Source organism: Capra hircus, chromosome 18 (assembly GCF_001704415.2).
Source record: "Capra hircus breed San Clemente chromosome 18, ASM170441v1, whole genome shotgun sequence".
Classification (NCBI taxonomy): domain Eukaryota; kingdom Metazoa; phylum Chordata; class Mammalia; order Artiodactyla; family Bovidae; genus Capra; species Capra hircus.
This window is the reverse complement of record NC_030825.1, coordinates 48959514-48977222: the sequence shown is the minus strand read 5'-3', so window position 1 is coordinate 48977222 and position 17709 is coordinate 48959514. Positions and strand designations below refer to the sequence as shown.

Genomic DNA, 17709 nt, shown 5'->3' with positions numbered 1-17709 from the left:
CAGCCTTCCCATGACGGCAAGGGATTTCTTCTTTCTAAATTCCAACGTTCACTAAGTGCCTCCCCAGCGTTGACCAGTTCCCGCATCACCAGACAGGAACAGTGCAGCAGAGTGATGACAGAAGCACATGACAAAGTGATTATGGATGAGACGGGGCAAACACAGGCTGAATGATCAGGGGCTGCGAGGAGGAAGACCTGGGAGCCCAGACAGGTTCCCCGCTCAGTCTGAGAGAGGGCCAGAGAGGGCTCTCAGAGGAGATTATAGACCCATGAGTGAACAAGAGCCCCAGACTCTGCCTTCGCGTTTCCAGTACTGAGATGAAGACAGATAATTAACCAGAGACAGATAGGTGTCAGGAGAGTGTTGGGGAAGCACAGGCAGAGTAATCAGACCTGAAAGGAGGGAAACCCAAAGGAGGCACCTGACCAGCTTAGGGGCCATGGCGGGACTTCCTGAAAGAGGCATATGTGAGCTGGATCTCGAAAGGAGGATGGAATACGGCAAGCATAGGAGTAGAGGACAGCTGATGAATAATTAAAATAAATGTATTATTAAAAGCCCGTAACAGTGCTATGAAGGAAATAAACTGGGGGCTAGGATGGAAAATAACAGTGGAGGAGGTGATTTAGATATGAACCCTGGAGGATAAGAAGAGCTGATGGACAAACATTCTAAGCAAACAGCAAATGCAAAAGTCCTGAAGCAAAAAGGATGTCAGTGTGTTACAGAAGCCAGGGTCACACCCACTACTTGGCTTCCCTCCTGACATAATAGTATCTGAAGAGTCTTAACTGGGTTAACTACGTGGTGTTTGCCTTAAACAATTAAAGTTTTATGCCCTCCATCTTCTTTAATCTTGCAGTGAGGCCCTGGGACTCAAGGCCAAGAGTCTGAATGTGAGGCCCAAGATCTCTTAAGCACTTGAACCCAGTATCCCCACCACATTCCACTAAACCCAGGTTTATGCTGGAGGACTGAGAGGACTGTGGTGGGAGGTGAGGCTGGAAAGGAGACGCAGGCCTGTTCATTCATTCATACTTTCTTTGAGCCCCACTATGAGCCAGATGCTCTTGTAAACACTGGAGAAGATACCACAGTGAGCAAAGCGAAATGTCTGACCTGTTGGAACTCACTTTCTATTATTGAGAACAGTGATGTAACTAGCGTATCTGACACTGAGACTGAGCCCCCTATTCTGAGTTCCCCTGCCTCTTTATCCAAAACTTTATTCCCTTTCTTGTTCTGCTCCTGTGCCCTTCAGGATTGAAGAGTATCAAAGAAAAAGGGAATTGAAACTGAGCCGGACCCTTTTTCTTGTTTGTAGAAGAAAGCTTTGGTCTCCTAGGCCTTCCTTGAGTTCCAAAGAGTCAACTCAAAAGTTACTAATTAGGGAAGTAAGGGAATGGAAACAAAGGAAACAGGCAAGAAACAACAGTTCAGTGATAAAACAGAGTCCTAGTTCCTCCTCAAGGGATATACGTAACAATCTGACGCATATCTTTAAGTTTTGTTTGCAGAAACTGAGACCCCCACCCAGGTGGAGGACAGTGACTAAATGCTGACCACAGGCATGTAGACCCCAGACTGGCTGGAACCAGAAGGTTGATGATTAAGATTCCTGAAACATCACCCAGTTACCTCACCACCAACCAATCAAAAGAAAGTCTATGAACTAAAACCCTCACCCAAAATGTTACCTTTAAAACCCCCTCCCTGAAAGCCTTCAGCGAGATCCGTCTTTTGAGCTGCCCCTTCTCCCTGCATGCATGCATGCTCAGTCACGTCCGGTTCTTTTCCACTCCATGGACTGTAGCCCTCCAGCCTCCTCTGTCCGTGGGATTTCCCAGGCAGGAATACTAGAGTGGGTTGCCATTTCCTTCTCCAGGGGACCTTCCTGACCCAGGAATTGAACCTGTGTCTCCTGCATTGACAGGCAGATTCATTACCACTGAGCCACCTGGGAAGCCTCACCTTGCTTGCTGTCCTGCAAATAAATGCTGCACTTTTCTTTACCACAACCCAGTGTCAGTAAATTAGCTTTGCTGTGAAAGTGAAAGTGAAGTCACTCAGTCGTGTCCGACTCTTTGTGACCCCGTGGACTGTAGCCTACCAGGATTCTCCGTCCATGGGATTTTCCAGGCAAGAATACTGGAGTGGGTTGCCATTTCCTTCTCCAGGGGATCTTCCCGACCCAGGGATTGAACCTGGGTCTCCTGCATTGGAGGCAGACGCTTTAACCTCTGAGCCACCAGGGAAGCTTTGCTGTATGGCAGGCCAATGAACCTACATTCAGTTCTGTAACAGCCTGTGGGGTAAATAATTTTTTATACCTCCTCCACTCTACCAAATTATTTTCAGTAATAATCATGTAAGTATAATTATTTTATTTGTTCTTTAATTTTTAATTAATAATCAAAATTTAATAAATTTCCCTTTTAAAGATATTACTCAAATTCAGTAAAATATTTCATGTATGAATGAAAGTTTGTACTTATCAAATAAAAATATTATGTCTTACAGTTCATACCCTGATTCACTCTTTTGAATTTTTAAACACAAAAACTCCAAAAGAACATGTAGAATGACAATAATTTCTCCATCTTTACAATCATTGTGCTATCCTTTAAATTTCTAATGTATTTAAATGCAAGACTATATGGAATCACAGAAATTGGAGACTCAAACTGTGCCTGATACAAGGCCAAATGATTCCAAATTGTTATGAACTTATTTTCAAAATGAGCACATAGCTCAGTCTATATATGTCAGAAGTCAACAGTATACATGAGAGTTCTCCATATTAACTTTCCTTTAGACTATTGTGGCAAACAGCCCCCTATAATCCCCTCCGCTTAGGTGTGAGCAGGACCTGGGACTTGCTTCTAACCAACAGAATATGGCAAAGGAGGTTTACATTACATTATGTAAGACTGTCCCCATGGACTGAGAGACTGTCCATGGCTGGCTCTGAAAGAAAGAAGTCGCCACATTGTGAGGATTGATGGAGAAGACCGCATGGTAAGGGATTATAGGTGGCCTCTGGGAGTCGAGGGCCATTCCCACTGATAGCCAGCTAGAAATTGAAGACCGCATCCCCACAGCCTCAAATAGATGGAAACGCATCTTTTCTCAGTGGAGTCTCCGATGAGATGGCAGCACTGGCTGACCCCTGGATTGCTGCCTGATGAGGCCCTGGAGAGAGAAGGCCCAGCTAAGCCATAACTGAAACCATGGGATAATAAACAAGTGTTTTTTCATTTGTGGCTGCACTGGGTCTTCACTGCTGCGTGGGCTCTTCTGTGGTTGAGGCGACTGGGGGCTATGCGCTACTTTCGGGGCACAGGCTTCTCATTGTGGTGGCCTCCCTTTCTGCAGAGCATGGGCCCTAGGGCATACGGGCTTCAGTAGCTGCGGCATATGGGCTCAGTAGCTGCGGCTCCCAGGCTCTAGGGCGCATGCTCAGTGGTTGTGGTGCATGGGCTTAGCTGCTCTGTGGCACATGGGATCTTCCCAGACCAGGAATCGAACCATGTCTCCTGCATTGGCAGGCAGATTCTTTACCACTGAGCCAACAGGTGTTGTTTTAAGCCACAGAATTTGTGGTAATTTATTCAGAGCAATAAGAAACTAATACACATACAATATTTACTAAAGGATAAGAGTAATAAAAATATCTAATGTGAAACTTACCAATATATTATTAAAAGTCAACAGTTTTAAAAAACAAATTCAACAGTATTGCATAATTGTTCAGTCAGTAGACCTCCAAACAATTTTTTTCCTAAGGGTGGAATGATTCTTTTATCACTGATACCGTTTAGAATTTGTCAGTGCATGGCATAATATAAACTTGGCCAAATTTGTTTTCCCCAGACTTTAAACTTTTTATTTTGTATTGCATTATAGCTGATTAACAATGCTGTGGTAGTTTCAGGTGAACAGCAAAGGAACTCAGCTGTACATATACATTAATCCATTCTCCCCACAAATCCCCTCCCATTCAGTCTGGCACATAACACTGAGCAGAGTTCCACGTGCTGTGGTCCTTGTTAGTTATCCATTTTAAATACAGCAGTGTGAACATGACCTTCCTAAAGTCCCCAACTATCCCTTCCTCACCCCCTAACCCACAACCATAAGTTCGTTTTCTAAATCTGAGTCTCTTTCTGTTTTATAAGTTCATTTGTATCATTTCTTTTTAGATTTCACATGTAGGGGATGTTGTATGGTATTTCTCCTTCTCTGTCTGACTTACTTCACTCAGTGTGACAATCTCTAGGTCCATCCATGTCGCTACAAATGGCATTATTTTATTCTTTTTAATGGCTGAGTAATATTCCATCATAAACATGTACCACATCTTCAACTTTTGATCAGTTTTATTATTATTTTAAAATTCTCTGCAGGGTTGGCTCGTGGAAAAGAATTTGCCTGCCAGTGCAGGGGACACGGGTTCAATCCCTGGTCCAGGAAGTTCTCACCTGCTGTCGGACAACTAAGCCCGTGCCCTGCGACTACCGGGCCAGCGCTCTGGAGCAACACGAGAAACCGCTGCAATCAGAAGCTTGTGCACCACAACTAGAGAGTGGCCCCTGCTTGCTGCAGCCAGAGAAAGCCCAGCATAGCCCCAAATACATAAATAAACCTTAAAAGCTTCTGTACAGACCGTGCATCCCCTTTTGTCCTGTGCTCAAGTTGGACCATTCCTGTTTCCCTCCCTTTGGTATACCACTAGCTGGGAAAAAGACAGTAAATAAAATAAGTAAATTATATACTAGGTTAAAAGGCAGTGAGCATTATGGATAAAACATACAGCCAGGTATGGGGCATGGGAGTTGCAATATAAACTAGGATTGCCAGAGAAGATCACCGCACAGGTAACATTTGAGGGAGATGAAGGAGTTAGCCCTGTTGACATCATTCTAGGGAAGAGTTTTCATGACAGAGGAACAGCTAATGCAAAGTTGTTGGGGTAGGACTGTTTGGCAGAGCTTTGATTGTCCCACAACAGTGGGGAGCTATGGACAGTTTTGTTTGGTTGGTTTTTCAAGATACCTCAGCTTTATTGAGCTACAACTCACGTAGCGTACAATGTACCCTTTCAATGTGTGCAATTCAGCGGGTTTTAGTATATTCATAGAGGTGTGCAATTCAATGGGTTTTAGTATATTCATAGAGTTGTGCAACTATCATCACGTTCAATTTTAGAAAATTTCATCGTCCTCAAAAGAAGCCCCTTACTCTTTAGCAGTCACTCTCCTTCCTCTAGCCCTCTCAGCCACAGGCAACCATAAATCTATTTTCTGTCTCTATGAATTTACCTATCCTGAACATTTCCTGTAAATAGAATCATACAACATGTGGCCTTTTGTATCTGGTTTCTCTACCTTGGGCTTCCGTCGTGTCTCAGCTGGTAAAGAATCTGCGTGCAATGTAGGAGACAGACCTGGGTTTGATCCCTCGGTTGGGAACAATCCCCTGGAGAAGGGAAAGGCTACCCACTCCAGTATTCTGGCCTGGAGAATGCCATGGACTGTATAGTCCATGGGGTCACAAAGAGTCAGATACTGCTGGGTGACTTTCACTTCACTTCTCTGCCTTAGCATGTTTTCAAGGTTCATATATAGGTACTTAATTTCTTTCTATTACCAAATAAGAGTCCATCATATGGATATACCAAATTTTATGTATCCATTCATCAGTTGATGGGCTGGGTTTTTTCCCACCTGTTGTCTGCTATGAACATTCATGTACAGATTTTTGTGTGAACATATGTTCTCAACTCTCTGGTACACTAAGAATAGAATTGCTGGATCATATGGTAACTCTAAGTTTAACTTTTTAAGGAACTGCCAGGGGCTTCCCTGGTGGTCCAGCAGGTAAGAATCCACCTGCCAATGCAGGGGACGCGGGTTTGACCCTTGGTCCTGGAAGATCCTACATGCCTCTGAGCAACTAAGCCTGCAAGCCACTACTGAAGCCCACGCCTAGAGCCCCTGCTCCGCAGCAAGAGTAGCCCCCTGTCCCCTCAGCTAGAGAAAGCCAGTGTGCTGCAAGGAAGACCCAGCGCAGCCATAAATAAATAAATAGAGCTCTATTTTTTAATAAATCTTAAAAAAAAAAACTGTCAGACTGGTTTCCAAAGTGGCTGAACCATACACATTCCCACCATCAATGTATCAGGGTTCTGATTCCTCCTCATTCTTGCCAGCACTTGGTATTTTCCATTAAAAAACGATAGCCCTCCTACTGAGTGCGAAGTGGTATTTCATTGTTGTTTCGATTTACATTTTCCTGATGTTAATGATGTTGATCACCTTTTCAGGTATAGACTCTAGTATATCTTTTTTCTAGAAATGTCTATTCATGTCCTTTGTCTAGTTTTAAAATGGGTCATCTTATAATTGAGTTACATGACTTCTTTCTTTATTTTAGATACAAGTACCTTATCAAATAGATAATTTGCAACTTTTTATCTCGTTCTGTGGGTTGTCTCTTCACTTTCGTGAAGTTCTTTAAAACAAGTTTTAAATTTTGATGGTGTCCAATTTATTTATTTTTTTCTTTTGTCGCTTTGCTTTTGGTGTCATATTTAAGGAACCATTGTCTAGGAATGGATAATCTTAGGCAGGGGAAGGACATGGCCAAATGTAAGGTTTTTAAAAAATTGTTTATTTATGGCTGCACTGGGTCTTCGTTGCTGCTCCTGGGCTTTTCTCTCGTTGCGGCAAGTGGGGGTTACTCTCTCGCTGCGGTGCCCGGGCTTCTCATTGCAGTGGCTTCTCTTGTTTCCGAGCACAGCCTCTAAGGGCATGCGGGTTTTAGCAGTTGCAGCACACAGGCTTAGTTGCCCCATGGCATGTGGAATCTTCCTGGACCAAAGATCAAACTCGGGTTCCTTTCATTGGCAGGCAGATTCTCAACCACTGGACCACCAGGGAAGTCCTGCCAAATTTAAGTTTTGAAGTGCTTTCAATTAAGGTGGGAAGACTTGTGAGGTAAGAAATTTCTCTGGTCACCCTTGTTAAACGTGCAAACTCCACCCTCCTCCATTTCTCATTTTCTGCTTCATATTTCTCCATAAACTAATCATATTCTAACAAACTGTGTAATATACTATACTTACTTATTATGTCACCACTTGTCTCCACCTCATGGAATGTTGACTCCATGAGGATTAGGCTTGTGTTTTGTTCACCGCTCTGTCCTCGGTGCCCAGGGAAGTTGAGCAGGGGGAACCTGGTGATCACCGGGGAGACGGGAGAACCCTTGGATGCTATCTGACATAAGGAGACTGATATGAAGGGGAGAGAGAAAGGCGGCGAGGTGGCGGGGAGGGGTGGCTAACAGCTCAGATGACATGATGTCAAAAGAATATTTGTTGAATAAAGCGAATATGAACAAATGGATACATGGGTGACTGAATAAACGAAAGATGGGTCAAAAGACCTACCGGGAGTGCTATGGCTTGACCTTCCTTTGCGAACAGAGTAGGTAGCACAGGGCCTCCCGCACTGTCCCTGGCAACCACCAGGGGGCGAAGACAGGCTGGGTCCCCGAGAGCCCATCCCGGTACCCGCCCCGCCCCGCCCCGGGGATCCAGGTCCCGGGAGCCCCAGCCACTCTGCCGGGCCTGGGGCTCCCGGACCCCGCCCATACCTGAATCAGGAACAGCCGCTGGCTTCCCGAGGGCGCAGCGGCAAGTCCTCGCGCTGCAGGCGGGGAAACTGAGGCCCGGGGCGGTCGGGGCGGGGCCGGCCCCCCTGCGAGTCCGATCCCCCGCCCCCGGCCGGCCCCGCCCCGGCCCGTAAGAGTCCCCCTGGGCGCCCGGCGAAAGCGCACAGCGCGGCGCCGGGGCCGGGGCCAGGACCACGATGGCAGCTCAGCGGCTGGGCAAGCGGGTGCTGAGCAAGCTGCAGGCTCCATCGCGGGCCCGGGGGCCGGGGGGCAGCCCCGGGGGGCTGCAGAAGCGGCACGCGCGCGTCACCGTCAAGTATGACCGGCGAGAGCTGCAGCGGCGGCTGGACGTGGAGAAGTGGATCGACGGGCGCTTGGAGGAGCTGTACCGCGGCAGGGTGAGGCGGAGAGGGGTGGGGGGCACAGACGGGGAGACCCCGGGGGAGGGGAAGGGGGACTCTGGTTGTATGTTCTCGCTGATGCACCCTGATGCAGCCTCCTTCGCACGGGAAAACGCAGCCTCCTGGACTCCTGGGCCCCGCCGTCTACCTTCCATGACACTCTGCTTGTGCACACAGACACGTACTTGGGTCCAGACTCCCGGCTTCAGCTTGTGGGAGCTGGAGTGACCTTATTTGGAGAAAGGGTGGGGGCAAGGGGGATGTCTTAAAACCAAGCATAGACGTGGTGCCTGGGGGAGATACAACCACAGCATACAGCAAAGGAAGCATTGGCATTCACAGACAGGCTCAGCTAGGCGCTGCGGCCACTCGCAGACACAGCGACAGAAGCAACAACTCCACACGGCCTCCCCGGGTCACAAGAGGGGGGCGCTTACAGATCAGCCTATGTGACTGCCACAGGCTCTCCCAGTCACCCCAACCCAGGCCACGGCCACATGCAGACACAACACGGCTATACCCACACAAAAGGACTCTAGTCACGGCTGTCCACAGATGTACAGCAAAGCTGTAGCAACTCGCAGACACTGCAAGCTACAACAGCTACCTCTGACACCCAGTGATTCAAGTAACGACCATCCATTATCTCCTAAAAGCAAAAAAACGATAATCACTTTGCAAGCGCAATGATAGATGCTGCAGCCACGCACAGACATAAAATAACAGAAATTATAGCTACACCCAGACAGCAAACTGCGTAAGCCATGGGCTCCTCCGGCCACACAAAGGCAGAAACTGCATCTGCCCATGAACACACACGGCATATGCTACAGCCTCCACTGCTATCTCTTGGGCTACAGACAGACATGCCATTTCACTGTCTGTAGTCACAATTGTGCAACACACACATGCTGCAGAGCACGGTCACAGGTACACACACACACACACACACACACACACACAGAGGATGAGATACTGTCCTCAGCACAGCTCGAAGCTGGGAGACGCCACAGCCCCTTGCAGTGACCCGAGGTCCCTCCGTCCTCAGACACGTGTGGGCTCACACTGATGGACAGTGGCTAGTGGTAGGTGGCATCAGCTAGCCAGACTCTCAGAGACACAAGCTGTGGTCACTTATTGATTGACCTATGCTGCAGTGAGACAAACGCAGCTAAGCCAGAGTCACCCACCTCCACCCTTAGGACCACAGACCCCTGACACAGAGAACATCACACACACACATGACACATCTCTGCATCCTCCCATCGGCCCTGGTCTCAAACACAGAGACTCACATAGGCGGTTTACACCCTTACAGACACTCCACGCCACATACCATCCCCCGACTGCCCGGGCCTGAAGCCCACAGTAGAGTCAGCCAGATTTTGCTGGAGGAGGAGAGACTGTAGCCTCTGGGATCTCTTTGCTCAGACAGCTGGGATCTGTCCCCCACAGGGGTACCGAGCCAGCCTGCATTTGGCCCTTTGCCTCAAGAGGCCACCCAAGGGTCCCCCTCTTGGCCGCTCGAAATTGGCTCATGACTTATCCCACCCACCCACCTTGGGGACTTGAGGGTTGTGCTAGGGCCCCAGGGGGTAAGGGGCCATCCCTATCAGGCTCTAGCCTGCCAGCTTCCCTCCCCTCCACCTAGTGCTTAAACTTTTCCTTGAAAGGACAGAGCCAGCCCCTCTCCAGAATCCCATAATCTGACATTCCAAGACTCGACCAGGCCTGCTTCCCACTGTGGGAACCAGAGCCAAGGCAGGAGTGCAGTGCCAGGCCCGAGACTCCCGGGACCCAGGGGCCAGGATCCGAGCTGGTACAAGCTCTGGGGCCTCTGTCAACCCATCTGTCATCCCCCCCTCCACCCCACCACACCCAGATGTCCCGCCTCGGCGGTGCTGTCCCTGACTACCACATTATTGCTCCAGAACCCGCCAGCTGGGCCCTGGGGCTGCTGGGGCTCCTCCGGAGCCTGGGACAAAGACAGGGGAGGGAGGGAAGGGACCCTGACTGCCCCTCCTTCTCCGATCAGGAGGCAGACATGCCTGATGAGGTCAACATCGATGAATTGTTGGAATTAGAGAGCGAAGAGGAGAGAAGCCGGAAAATACAGGTAGGTGGAAGGGAAAGCCGCACCTAGCCCCCTCCCCTGCATCTCCCTAAAAATCGTATCAATAATTAACGGGTTTATTGAGCACTCCCTCAGTGCCAGGCACTGTTTCAATGGTTTTAAGCTTTGTAACTTATTTAATCTTCACAAAATCCTCCAAAGGGGCTGTTATCTCCATTGCACTACTATCGCTACTATTATCTCCATTTTCAACTCGAGGAAAATGACTCCCAGAGACATCTAATCACTTGCCCAGGGTCACACAGCTCAGCAGGGGCAGAGCTGAGAGGCAGAGCGCACGCAGTGCCCCGCTTTTCCGGCCTCTGTGCTCTAGAGGGAGGGAATGCTTTGTGACCTTCCGGCCCTCTGTGGATCCAGCGCTGGTTGGGGGCTGAGTGTCTCGACTCACCCCTAGCCCCCAGTAGCTCTCTAGGATGCCCAGATCTATTTCTTCCCTTGAAGCCACGTGGGAAGTCCACCTGGACGTCCATCTGTCTTGCTGCCTTGGGGCTTTGCTGGGTTGGAGGGGTGTAGGTGTTGGTCATTTACTATTTTTTTTTTTTCTGTTGGGGGTTGTTTAGGGACTCCTAAAGTCGTGCATGAACCCCACAGAGGTGAGTTTTCTGTCCCCCACTCTAGGCCCTGTTCTGTCCTCCCCACCCGTGGGGGTGGGCTCCAGGGAGGAGGGAGGAAGCTGGCAGGGCCAGGACCCGCAGAGGAAACCCTGGGGGCCCTGCATCTCCCAGGGCCCTTTCCTCATCTCAGTGGTGTCCTTTGTCTTCCTCACTCCTGTCCCTCTCTCCCCATCTGCTGCCAGGGGCTCCATTATCTCCCCCTGCTGAGACGCTCCCCCATCTGTCTCCTGTCTCTGCCTCTCTCCCCCGTCCCTGCCTGCAGCACCCTGGGGCTCCCTTCCCCACCTCTCAGGGGCCCCCCAGCCTTCCAGGCCCTGAGTGGCCCAACCCTTCCCACTTCCTTCCCGGCTTTAAAAGGGAAAACTATTCGTGTTTCTCTGACCAGCTCTGGGCTGCCTGAGGGACAAACGTCACTGTGTGTCTGTCTGCCCTGGAGCCGGCTCAGGCCTCTGGCCCCTGGGGACCCTCCTGGTAATCTCTTGGCCTGAGAAATAGCCCCATGTCGCCCCGTGGCTCTGTTTCTTTCTCGGGCCCCTTGTTTCTCTCCCCACCTCTTCTCTGCACCTCTCTCTGTTTCTGTCTCTCTCCCTGCCTCCGGTCTCTTCCTCTCTCTCTGGCCTGTTCATCTCCATCTGGAGCCTCTGCCCCTCCTTACCTCCACCTCCATCCCCTCTCACTGGCCAGAGGGCAGGAAAAAGAGGGGTCCCAGGTCGGAAGGGCTGGGCTGGCCAGGGGGTGCCCCCACCCATCCCTGTGTTCTCAGCACCCTCGCCCCGTCCTCAGGACTTTGTCCAGGAGCTTCTGGCGAAGCTGCGAGGCCTCCACAAGCAGCCAGGCCTCCGTCAGCCCAGCCCCTCCGGCGACGGCAGCCTGAGCCCCCGCCAGGACCGAGCCCGGACCGCACCGCCCTGACCCCCTCTGGCCTCCGTGACCTGCTCCGTCTCCCTGCCACCCAACGCCGTCCTGGCTTGTTTATAAGTCGTATTTAATGGTTCCGTAACAATGACATCGCGTGCCTGTTTTTCCTCTCCCCGGTTACTGTGGGCTTCCCTGAGCGCCTCCCCCCACAGCCCTCTTTCCCGCTGCGTCTCCTCGGCCCCCTGCCCCCGCAGCTGGCCCGGACAGATGGAGAACAGCTCCTCAGCCAGAGAGCATGAGAACAGGCCCTGCTGACCTTCCACCCCTGGGGTTCACATCCTGTCCTCGCCTCCCCCAGCCTTGGCCTAGCCCCAGCCAGCAGGCCTCCGTATGTGGGCAGTGGTGGAAGGGGGGTGCTGTGGGGAGGACCACCTGTGGACCACCGCAGCAGAGGCCCAGGACCGAATGTGCCTGCTGTGACCGCAGCGTACCCGGAACAAACCATTCATCCTCTCCATAGATTTTATTGCACATTCATTGGATGCTTTTATCCCGGGGTCGGAAAGATCCCCTGGAGAAGGAAATGGAAAGCCACTCCAGTATTCTTGCCTGGGAAATTCCATGGACAGAGGAGCCTGGAAGGCTACAGTCCATGGGGTGGCAAGAGTCGAACACGACTTAGTGACTAAACCACCACCATTGGATGCTTAGCACTGCCATTGGTATTGAGGCCACAGAGATAAGCAGAAAATGGCCCCTGGCGTCAAGGTGGTGGGGAAGGAGAGCCTGCAGGCGGGAGATTAGAGCAAAGTGTGCTGAATGGTTCAAGATACTTGGGAGCCTAGGGAGTGGGAGGAGCGGTTCTTGGGGTGGTGAAGAAATCTAGGAGTGCTTCCCGAAGAAAGTGACACTTGGGCAGGGCTTTGAAGGATGTGTAGGAGTGTGTGTGAAATGGGTACCCATATTTGAGGACTCTGAACTGGTGGGTGACGGGATTAACACTGGGGCTGAGGAGGCTTCCCTGGTGGCTCAGACGGTAAAGCATTTGCCTGCAGTATGGGATACCCAGGTTCAAACCTTGGGTCAGGAAGATCCCCTGGGGAAGGAAATGGCAACCCATTCCAGTACTCTTGCCTGGAAAATTCCTCAGATGGAGGAGTCTGGTGAGCTGCAGTCCATGGGGGTCGCAAAGAGTTGGACACGACTGAGCAACTTCACTTTCTTTCTAAGACAGGGAAGATAACAAATAATTGGCAGGCCCATCTATCATTCAGAATAGACAAGTCCTCCAGAACTGAAACAGGGAAGCCGATTAGGCTGGGGCATGCTCATGCTGGGGAAAGGAGGCCTGGAAGAGTCTTAGGGGAAGGGCCAGGGTATCAAGTGAATAGCAGCTATTTATCAAAGACTGTGGAAGTATTTCATTATTATAACAATAGTTTTGTTGTACCATCAGTCCCAGCCATGTACAATCAGGAGATGGGGGTGTGGCTGTGTTTAGCGCTGGGGTCAGGCCAGAGCTGCTTTGTGACCCTCTGGCCCTCTCTGGATCCAGTGCTGGTTGTGGAGCTGAGTGTCTGGACTCATCCCTAGCCTGGAGGGGCAAAGCACCTCTCCCATCTCACCCCTACTAACCAAAATTTGCGCCTCAACCCCCATGCCCATTCAGTGCCACCCAGCAGCCTTGCCAAAATTAGGCGCCCATCCCAGGGGTCTGAGTTCTTGTCTGGCAGGAAGAGAAGCTGACCCTGGAGAAGAGGAATATCCAGGAGCCTCTGGTCTGTCCAGCCCTTCAGGTGACCTTGCTGTCCCTGTGCAGACAGACCTCAGGCTTCCAGTACCTCTTCCCCTCCACACAACCGGGTACAGAGTGTGAGCGGGGAACCCCTCCTCCCAGCAGCCACAGGAAGTCTTGGGTGTGCCAGGTGTCGGGCCTCTCAGTTTCCTCATCTGTAAAGTGGGGACTTCACCCATGAGGAAACTGAGGCCCAGACAGTGATGTCAGTTGCCCCAAGTCACTCAGCTGGGAAGTGGTGCTGGGTTTCAATCCTAGGCATTATGACTCCAGAACCCAACTACTTCTTCACTACAGTGCCCTTATAAGCCATAGCTTTAGCATAAATTGCAGTTCTTCAGGGGCAAGAAGAGATGTACTAATTCATGCTAAGGTGCAAGTGACTGCTACCAGCTCTCTGAAATAGCCTATCCAAAGGGCAATGCAGGGAATTCCTTGGCGTTCAAGTGGTTAAGACTCCATGCTTCTAACGCAGGGACCGTGGGTTTCATCCCTGGTCAGAGAACTAGGTCCCACATGCTGTGTGGTGCAGCCAAAAATTTTTTTAAAGTAAAATAAAGGGCAATACAGTTTGAGAACGTGGCTACAACAAATGGATCTGGAAGCAGCATACCATGGTGGGTAAGAGCATGACCTCTGGGGTTAAGGCCTGGATTCAAAGGCCATCTGTTCTACTTCGTAGCTGTCTGGTCTAGTGCAAATCACTTAACCCCTCTGTGTCCACATGCTTCAAGTGTTCACATCTGTAAAATGAAGGTGATGATAATAGTACCTGCCTTCCAGGGTGGTTGTGAAGTTTAAATGCATTGATCATAGACTAGCGCCAGGGCACATAATAAGCTTTATGATCAACTTTATCATTGGGGGGAAGACTGAACCATTAGCTCCTTACAGCCACCATCCCTGGCCAACAAAATGTCCTCAGGGACACTGAATCACAGCCCCCCGGTTAAGGAAAAGTCACAAAGGACACAGTGTACCTGGCCTACCAGGCTTGCATCATTGCCATTGCCACACTCACCTCCTCACACTGCCTCCCAGGCATCTGTGATCTTGTTTCTCACTTATCAGTCAAATAATACTTTTTCTCATTTTTAAAAATTTTGGCTTCATCTCTCAGGTTGTGGGATCTTGGTTCCCTGACCAGGGATTGAACCAGGGGGTCAGCAATTAAAGCAGAGCTCAAACCACCGGACCTCCAGGGAAGTCCCTCTTACTTTTTGGTTTTCTTCCACCTTGCTCCCTCCATGGGCTTCTTCTGGCTTCAGAAGAGAAATCCTCCACTCTCCACCCCCCTCACCTGTCACCATTCTGCCTTCATCCCTCCTCTTTCCCCCTCCCTCCTCTTTCCCTCACTTCCAGGAGGCTCTTTCCCTCCTGGACTCTCAAATGTTTCTCTGCCCCAGCACTCTACTCAGAATCCCTCATCATTTAGATGTAATTTCAGACAGGTGTCCTTGAGCCCCTATGGCTATCCTGTCACAATAAATTTTCTCCACAGGATTTATCACACCCTGAAATTTTAGTTTACTTTCTGTCTACCCTCCCTGGTCGCTTGCGACCCTATGGACTGTATCCATGAGGCTCCTCTGTCCATGGAATTCTCCAGGTAAGAACACTGGAGCGGGTTGCCATGCCCTCCTCCAGGAGATTATCCCAACCCAGGAATCGAACCTGTGCTTTTTGCGTCTCCGGCTTGGTAGACGGGTTCTTTACCACTGAGCTGCCAGAGAAGGAGCCACCGGGGAAGCCCCCTACCTTCCCCTTCTTTCAGAATATTAGCTTACTAGGCCCAGCGGTATTCCTAACGTCAGGAGCGGCGCCTGGCACCCGGTAGGTGCTGGACCAATAACAGCGCCTCCTGGTGGCCACATTCTCCGCGCACAGTAACCCTCCTCGAGGGTGAAGGGATGTGAAGCCTTAGCGCCCCCTCGTGGCTATGCGACTTGTTTTAAAGTTTTTTTTTGTTTTTTTTTAGTTGCTCAGTCTTATCCGACTCTTTGCGATCCCATGGACTGTAGCCTACCATGGGATTTTCCAGGCAAGAATACTGGAGTGGGTTGCCATTCCCTTCACCAGAGGATCTGACTTGTTTTAAACTACACCCGAAAGGTCAGTTACTCCAGGGGGCTCAGTCATTCAGTTCAGTCGCTCTGTCGTGTCCGACTCTTTGCGACCCCATGGACCGCAGCACGCCAGGCCTCCCTGTCCATCACCAACTCCCGGAGTCCACCCAAACCAGGGGGCTCAGCCGGCATTAATTAAGAGCTGGCTGCAGAGATTGTTACTGCAAAGCACTCGCCCATCTTTGATCAACAGCAAAGGCTTTGCTAATAGAATGATAAATATTAGAAATGGGATCACATTGATGATATGATTGCTAATTGGCCAAAATGTTTTAGAAGTACTACTTGCCTTTATAATAAAGAGGGCAGGAAGGCTATTCACAAAAGGTGTATCATGGTTGATACAAGATAAGCCTACAAGAATCAATGTCATTTCACTAATACTAACATAACCAATAAAACATTATTTAAAAAATGTGTTCTGGAAATCCAGCACCAAAAAGCAAAACAAACCTGTTCAGCTCTCAGTAGCTACAAAAACTATAGTTTATTTAACACCTTAAAGATACTTAAGTCCTTGAAGGAAAAAGCATCAATATGCCGATAAAGGATACAGAAGATAATGTGGGAAAAAATGAGACTATCCATGCCTTTGCATAAGATATCTTAGCCTTATCCACAAGTCAGTTCTCTCCAAATTAGTCAATAAATTCAAAGCAACTTCATTCAGAATTCTGGATGGGTTTTCTGAGGTACTTGATAAAACCTATTCTGAAATTTGTGTGGAGGAACGTATGCATGCATGCTGAGTCGCTTCAGTCGTGTCCGACTCTTCGACGCTATGGACTGTAGCTTGCCAGGCTCCTTTGTCCATGGGATTTCTCAGGCAAGAATACTGGAGTTGGTTGCCATGCCCTCCTCCAGAGGATCCTCCCGACGATCGAATCATGTATCTTCTGTCTCCTTCACTGGCAGGCAGGTTCTTTACCACTAGCGCCACCTGGGAAGCCGTATGGAGGAATGACGAAGTCAGCATTAGAGAGGAAAGAGAAGAGGGCTTGCTCTACCAAATATCAGCCATATTGCAAAACCATAGTAATGAAAACTCTGGGGATTTCTCTGGTGGCCCAGTGACTGGGACTCCATGCTTCCAATGCAGGGGACTTGGGTTTGATCCCTGGTCAGGTAAATAGGATCCTACATGTCAACAGGTGCAGCCAAAAATAAATAAAACCATGGCATTGATGCAGCAACAGATGAATACAGCAAAAAAACAGAAGAGACTCGCAGACAGGACCACCAGGCTCCTCTGTCCATGGGACTTCCAGGCGAGACTTCTGGAGGGGGTTGCCATTTTCTACTCCAGTATTTGTCTGTTTTTGTGATTTTGCTTGCCTCAGGCAGTAAAACACATCCAGTCCTTGTTATTCCATCTTGGTCAGAGCCAGAAATCTCCATGAAACTTCAAAACATACGTTTCTTGTCTGTCTCCTCTTGTAAGCAGATAGGGTAGAGGGTCCCTGGAGAGAAAGAACGAGGCATGGCTTTCCTGACACAGGAGAAGCCATTTATAAACAAATTCATTCATTTATTTAGTTAATTTTGGTTTTGCTGGGTCTTGGTTGCTGCGTGGCCTTTTTTTATAGTTGCGGCAAGTAAGGGCTCCTTTCTGGTTGCGGTGCTCGGGCTTCTCATTTCGCTGACTTCTCTTGTGGAGCAGGGCTCTAGGGTGTGTGGGCTCAGGAGGTGCGGCTACCAGGCTCTAGAGCATCAGCTCAATAGTGTGGCGCACACACAGGCTTAGTTGCTCCTCAGCATGTGTGATCTTCCCGGACCACGGATTGAACCCTTGTCTTTTGAGTTGGCAGGTAGATTCTTTACCACTGAGCCACCATGGAAACCTGAGAATCCATTTTTGACCTGAGAAGTCATTTTGTGATCTGAGCCCAGCCACAAGGCTTGCCCTTGAATAGTTCTCAGTAATAAGTGAACTAAAGGGAATAAAATAATGCAGAAACAAAGGAGGGTTAGCATGCAAGACAAATAATAATAGCAAAGATAATGTATCAGTGGTAAAGGTACAGTTCTATTTCAATGGTAAAGATTAGACTGAAGTACTCAACCACCAGATCAGAACCTCAGCGATGATGACATAGACCTT

At 49.6% G+C, this 17709-nt stretch overlaps 1 protein-coding gene and 1 non-coding gene across 2 annotated transcripts; one reads left to right on the top strand and one right to left on the bottom strand.

The window, feature by feature from the left end:
- On the bottom strand, nucleotides 2187–2258 carry TRNAW-CCA. Its single transcript has one exon. It is a non-coding gene; the product is annotated as a tRNA-Trp (tRNA).
- Nucleotides 7618–11857, top strand: PPP1R14A (protein phosphatase 1 regulatory inhibitor subunit 14A). Its single transcript, XM_018062325.1, has 4 exons — nucleotides 7618–8078; nucleotides 10117–10197; nucleotides 10776–10808; nucleotides 11613–11857. Exons 1-4 carry the CDS (start codon nucleotides 7878–7880, stop codon nucleotides 11739–11741), a joined length of 444 nt encoding a protein of 147 aa, XP_017917814.1. The 5' UTR covers nucleotides 7618–7877; the 3' UTR covers nucleotides 11742–11857.